Source organism: Typopeltis vanoorti, chromosome 18 (assembly GCF_054136105.1).
Source record: "Typopeltis vanoorti isolate ZY-2024b chromosome 18, IOZ_Tvanoo_1.0, whole genome shotgun sequence".
In the NCBI taxonomy this organism is placed as follows: domain Eukaryota; kingdom Metazoa; phylum Arthropoda; class Arachnida; order Uropygi; family Thelyphonidae; genus Typopeltis; species Typopeltis vanoorti.
The window spans coordinates 102,859,014-102,865,141 of NC_143566.1; the positions used below are offsets into that span (position 1 = coordinate 102,859,014).

General features: G+C 41.3%; 1 protein-coding gene across 1 annotated transcript; it reads left to right on the top strand.

The window, feature by feature from the left end:
* Positions 1-5,517: 5,517 nt before the first annotated feature.
* LOC150097002 (histone H3) lies at positions 5,518-5,962 on the top strand. Its single transcript, XM_090408608.1, has one exon. The coding sequence runs from the start codon at positions 5,552-5,554 to the stop codon at positions 5,960-5,962; it is 411 nt and encodes a 136-aa protein (XP_090264734.1). The 5' UTR covers positions 5,518-5,551.
* Positions 5,963-6,128: the final 166 nt, after the last annotated feature.

Here is a 6,128-nt window from a genome sequence, read left to right on the forward strand (position 1 = left end):
TTAGGCCATTGGCGTTCCAAACGGCGATCTGTAGTGAGTCTGGGAGTAATCTAGTTTTGTTAATTAACATGCATTGATAAGATGGTTTGAGTTTCTTTTAGAAATCTTTTTGTGGATTTTGGTGAAGGGTTTGACTTACTGAAGTTTTGAAGCATGTTTGCCAATGAGGCTGTGATGACTGCTGTCATGTTTGGAAGTATTTGTTCCTTCAGGATATCTTTGGATGAGCGAGCTACTTCAGCGTATGTCCTGCTTCGACGGTGGCTTTCCAGACTATTGGTATTTTCCATTTGTGAGAGCTGCTATTTTGTTGTCTTTTGTGTGAGTGTCAGGTAACTGTTGAGCCGTCGACTCTGGTGCCTGTGGGCAGGGTTGAGAGATCTGGTTCCTTTTGTTGTCTGTTTTATTCTTAGGGTAGTGACTGCAGACCCTGTAGTTTGCCGGATGAGGGCCCCTGCAGTTCGCGCATTTAGTTAATGAGGTCCTGGGTTTTGAGCAGGTTGCTGTGGGATGGTTTTGCCCACATTTCAGGCATTTGTAGACTGCTCTGCAGAGTTTCTGTGCGCATCCGAACTTTTGACATCTGTGGCACTGGTCCGACGAGGCTCTTTTCCTTAGTGGTTCAGTTGTGATTTTCAGACCACAGATCGTTGTTATGTTGTATATGTTCTTGTGTGTGTTGAATATTTCTATGAGTACTAGGAGCATTGGACTCTTATCGACCCATAAAATTCTGCTGACTTTGACAGGTGGGAGATCGTGGAGACGGAGGTCTTCAGGTATTTCATCTGTGCAGATGTTTTCTGTTACTCCCCTGAGTACACCTTTTAGGTTTTTCTCCGAGTTCAGTTAGTAAGTGTGATATTTAATATCTAACTCATCCATGTTTTTTGTGAAGTGTCTGTAGTCACCTACTGTGGCAGGCTGGATTTTAACTCTGTCATCTACGTTTTTTGCTCATGAATAGGCAATTTGGTGGTTTTGCATAATAGGCCTGAGGGCCTTCCATCGTTCTTTTTCTCGTAGTACAATTGGAGGAACTTTTTCATTGTTGGGTGTGGGGAGGTCAGTGTTGGTGGCATCTTCTTCTTCTAACCCCTCGTTTATCTGAGTTTCTGCTGTTTTTCGAGAGTGAGTTTCAGTATCATCTTTTGGTGTGGGAGCAGAGATTATCAGGTTCATCTTCCTTCTTCCCCTGGTGTTGGGTTGTCACCTTCTATGGAGTCATCTGTCGCTGAATATAGGTTTAGAAACCCTGGCCGCTCTACTTCAAATTTCTTCAACAGTTTTTTGAGGAGGTTGAGCGCCAGCTTCTTATCCAGAGATTGGACAAAGTCGTCGGGACTTAAGCTGTTCATGTTTAAAAGTATTCAAATACGCTTACCTGAGAAATATTTATAATGGCGAAGAGAACGGGAAAGGGCCGGAAAATTGCATCAAAAGTCAAAGTCTTACCTTGTATTCTGCTATCAAAGAAGATTCACAAAATCTAAAACTCACTAATCACCACTGAAATCAAAAACATTCTTCGCAACAACAACCATTATGCCAGTATTCATCTTCCGCCATCTTAAATCCACAATCAAAACACTACAAGATGACTGTCACACATTTGAAGTAGATATAGTTCTTTCTCATTGGTATTTTAACAGCCAAAGAGAGGCTGACTTCCATACCTCACAATCCTAAGTTAGATGGTGAAGTGTAAAAAAAATATATTTTCTTCGAAACTTAGTCATCAAGACCAAACCACTTAGAAGTAAGGCATCCGCCGGTCAATGCCATCGCTGCCAAAAATTTGGGCATGCACAAAAGTTATGTAAAGCAGATTACAAGTGCGTAAAGTGTGGTGGCAGCCATCCCTCGCACACTTTCACAAAATCGCGGTCTACACCTGCTAAATGTGCGAATTGTGGCGGCCCCATCCAGCCAATTATAAAGGCTGCTCAATTCACCCTTCTAACCTACGGAAGACAAGAGCGGAGTTAGCTCCGCCTACTCAGATTCAAGCCACCAAACCTTCGCCGGAAATCACAGTGCTGGTTGTTCCTGCCGATAAAACATACACTTCTGCGGTCTCTCCGCTGATTTTACCAGGAGCCTCGACAGCTTACAGCCAAACCTCTGCACTGATTCTTGCTGCCTCACTAGGGGAGATGCTAACGGCCTTTAGCAACATGAACTCCAGCCAAGTGGACACTAAGAAATTCCTCAGGAATACCCAAGTCATCTTCTCCATGATCAACAACTGATATGCTCTCCTGCATCTCGATGCTGATATCCCAGATATTTCCACATTGCTCAGTAATGCTACCACTACTTCTTCGCCTAAGCAGCTTTTCATTCCAAGGAACTCATTCAGGAGTTTTCTAAACGCCCGCTCAGGCGCTTCCGCATTGTCCTAAACAGGGTGAGCCAAGTGCTCGTTAACTGACAACTGACAAAATTACTGACATAACGGGTGAAGCAAAAGCTTTTCATATTCCCGGCTATCTTGGGAGAAGTTGTGAGTTGAGAAAGTTTATGAGCTAATTGCTAGCCCTGAGTGGACTAGGAGATTAATCCTCAATGTCTTTTGTGCTTAGAATAGTCCATTGCGTCATAATCAGCAGCCAGTTGGATCAGTCTGTTAGGGTGCACAGTTGCTTTTGAGAAGAATTTGATTGCTATAGTCTGTATGAAAGTATAAATATAGGGGAGATTTGTGTCCAGATGCAGCTGGACAGTTCGAATGAACCATGGGGCGCCCGAGATCATTCTGAGACATTTGTTCTGGATAAGTTGTAATTTGATAATATTTGAGTTTGAAGTATGACTCCAGGCCGGTGAAGCGTAGGTGAGTATTCGACGAACCACCAATTTGTATATGACAAGTTTGATTCTGGTGCTCAGCTTACTGTTTCTGTTTATTAGCGGGTAGAGCTGGGCTATGGCTTTTGATGTGTTGGCACAAAGATTGCTGAAATGTGAACTGAAGGTCAGTTTTCTATCTAGTATTACACCAAGATATTTGATCTCTGTTTTCGACGGAATTTTAGTGTTGAAAAGGAGAATATCTTCTTTAGGAAGCACTGATCTTCTAGAGAATAGGATGGCTACACTCTTCAGGAGATTCACTTGGAGTCGCCATTTCGTGAAATATTGTTCGATTAGCAGTAGGTTTTCTTGCAGTTTCTTGATGGCTAGGTGAGGCTTTAAAGATATGGCCAATATAGTAAAGAGCTTTAATTGAAGATAATGGTTTGTGTGGTATATCATACAAGTAGGAGGAGAATAGGTTTGGTGCTTGTAAGGACCCTTCTGGAGCTCCAGCCAAGATGTGTTTTTTTGTCGAGACTACTTCACACAACCTGACTTGCATGTGCCTATCATAGAGGTATGCCTTTATAAGTTGAATGATTCCGATTTGTACTCCAGATGATATTAGTTTCTATAGCAAACCATAATGCCAAACATTGTCAAATTCACTGGCTAAGTCAAGGAAAACAGCCCCAGTGCACTGACGCCAGTTAAAACCTGTGATGATGTGTTCTACAAATCTGTGTATTTTTGGTTGGTGCTATGGAACTGTCGGAAGCCAAATTGCTCCTCAGGCAGGATATTTAATCGGAGTACAGAATCTTGAGGTCTAGTAAGAATTACCTACTCGGTAATTTTTCCGAGATTAGAGATGAGACTGATTGGTCTGTAATTTTGAGGCAAACTGGGATCTTTGCCAGGTTTATGAATTGATATTATGTACCCCAGTTTCCAGTAGGAAGGGAAAGGTTTGTAGTGAAGCATGGAATTGATTATATTTGTTAGATGAACAATAACTTTACGTGGTAGAAGTTTTATAACTTTGTTGGGGATACCAGCGTGTTCAGGAGCCTTTTTATTCTTGAATTTCTGAATAGCAGCATATATTTCAGCAGATGAGGTGGGTGCAATTTGAGTAGAATGTGTGAGAGCAGAATTGAGCGAATATCTGACGTTACGGTGGATCTTGTATATATGACTAATATCGAGGTGGTTGTATGCAGGTTTGCATTGTTTTTCAAGATGATTTGATATTGCTTCAGCTTTATCAGCATCAGTGTGGATGAGACATAAATCTGTTTGGAGGGGGAGGGGAAAGAGGTTTATTTCTCTTTTTAATCTTTCGGATAAGATTACATATGGAGTGTTTGTCAGTGGAGATTGAGGTCAGTTTTTCTTCCCAGAGTTGAGTTCTCTGTGCTGCGAGGGCATCTCGCACTGCAGAGTTGAACCTGTTCAAGATCAGTTTGTCTTGTGGCACCATAGTGTTGTGGTATCTTTTTCTAGCCTTATTTTTTTCTCTAATCAGATTCATATCTTCTGGCAAGTGGTTGGATTAACAGGTAGTTGCAGGGGTAGTAACTGCTGCACAGCTGCTGTAATCTGTTCTGTTAGATTTTTAACAGCTGTTTCAATTTCTTCTTCTGATTTAATGATGGGAATAGGACCAATATATTTTGGAATCACCTTGGAGAGCCTTTCCCAAGGAATGAATGAGGGAAGGGGGGGGGAGATAATTTTTCAAGATTTCATAATTTTAACTATTGGGTTATGGTCTGATTATAGATCATTAATTGTCATTAAATTGTATTGGAGTCTGATGTGCTGCAATATGGCTATGTCCAATACATCAGCCGTACCATAAGTGTTGTGATGGGTGGGATCAGCAGGACCTATTACACGAAGGTTGTTGAAACCAGCATAGTTCTGTAGTAGCTGTCCATTTTTGTTGGTGGAATGGTTATTCCAGGTAGAATGCTTGGCATTTAAATCACCTGCTACAATGGTAGGCTCTCTGGTATCAAATAAGGCGTTCAAATCCGAGAATAATAATGATTTTCGTGGGGGATGGTATGCTGCAAAGATTTTTAATTTGCAGACAGAACTCGTGAGAATCTCAATGCTGGTGACCTCGAGGTTGGTGGTAGGAGGGATGTTTGTGGAGTGACGAGAGAAGAAATTTTTAATGAAAATTGCCGTGCCTCCCCCTCTGTGGGTTAATCTATCATTTCTGTACAATTGGTATCCACAAATTTTGGGATTGTCTGAAGGTCTTAGGTTTGTCTCATTTAGTAAAAGGACATCTGGCTGATGTGTGCTCATTAACTTCTAATATAAATGTATTTCATTGCGATGAAGGGATCAGAATCCATGGGATTGATATCCATCAAGCCATAGATGTTATCAGTCGAAACTGAGCTTACGTATTTGTTATTTATGCTCTCTTATTATGATATGAATAATTATTAATATATTTTCTTTGTTATCAGAAAATGCTTTGCAATTTTTTAGAACGTAGGTAATTTCCTGTGTTTCTAAAATACAAAAGAAATACCGAGTTCTCTGCCTGCACACAAGGGCATTCACCAATCACAGTAGTGCTTTTCTTAGACAGAACCTGACCAATCAACTTCTTTATTGGAGAGATTACATCTACCCATGAACCTGCCAAAATTTGTATTCTGGAAGTTTCTCGTAGGTTGTGTTAGTTGTGAGTCGGTTTCTAGTTTTCTTTCTGTTTTTAGATTTAAAAATGGCCCGTACTAAGCAAACCGCTCGTAAATCTACCGGAGGTAAAGCGCCTAGAAAGCAGCTAGCCACCAAAGCTGCCAGGAAAAGTGCACCAGCGACGGGAGGAGTGAAGAAACCTCATCGTTATAGGCCAGGCACCGTCGCTCTTCGTGAGATCAGGCGTTATCAGAAGTCTACCGAACTTTTGATAAGGAAGCTGCCCTTTCAACGTCTTGTTCGTGAGATCGCTCAAGATTTCAAGACAGACCTTCGCTTTCAAAGTTCTGCCGTTATGGCTCTCCAAGAAGCAAGTGAAGCTTATTTGGTAGGCTTATTTGAAGATACTAACTTGTGTGCCATTCATGCTAAGAGAGTTACAATTATGCCCAAAGATATTCAGCTTGCCCGGCGTATTCGAGGAGAGCGTGCTTAAAATATCACAAACCAAACGGCCCTTTTTAGGGCCACCAAATATTGATAGAGGGATTACCAGAACGTATTTTTTCAGTCTCCATTTTAATTTTTATTACAAAGTATTTTTATAAATACACCCAATTTACGCTGTGCAGTGTATTTTGAGGTCACTGTCGCCAAAAATT

Bases quoted from the DNA above. Each gene is read 5' to 3' on its own strand.
- LOC150097002 (XM_090408608.1), top strand. From the start codon at position 5,552: ATGGCCCGTACTAAGCAAACCGCTCGTAAATCTACCGGAGGTAAAGCG.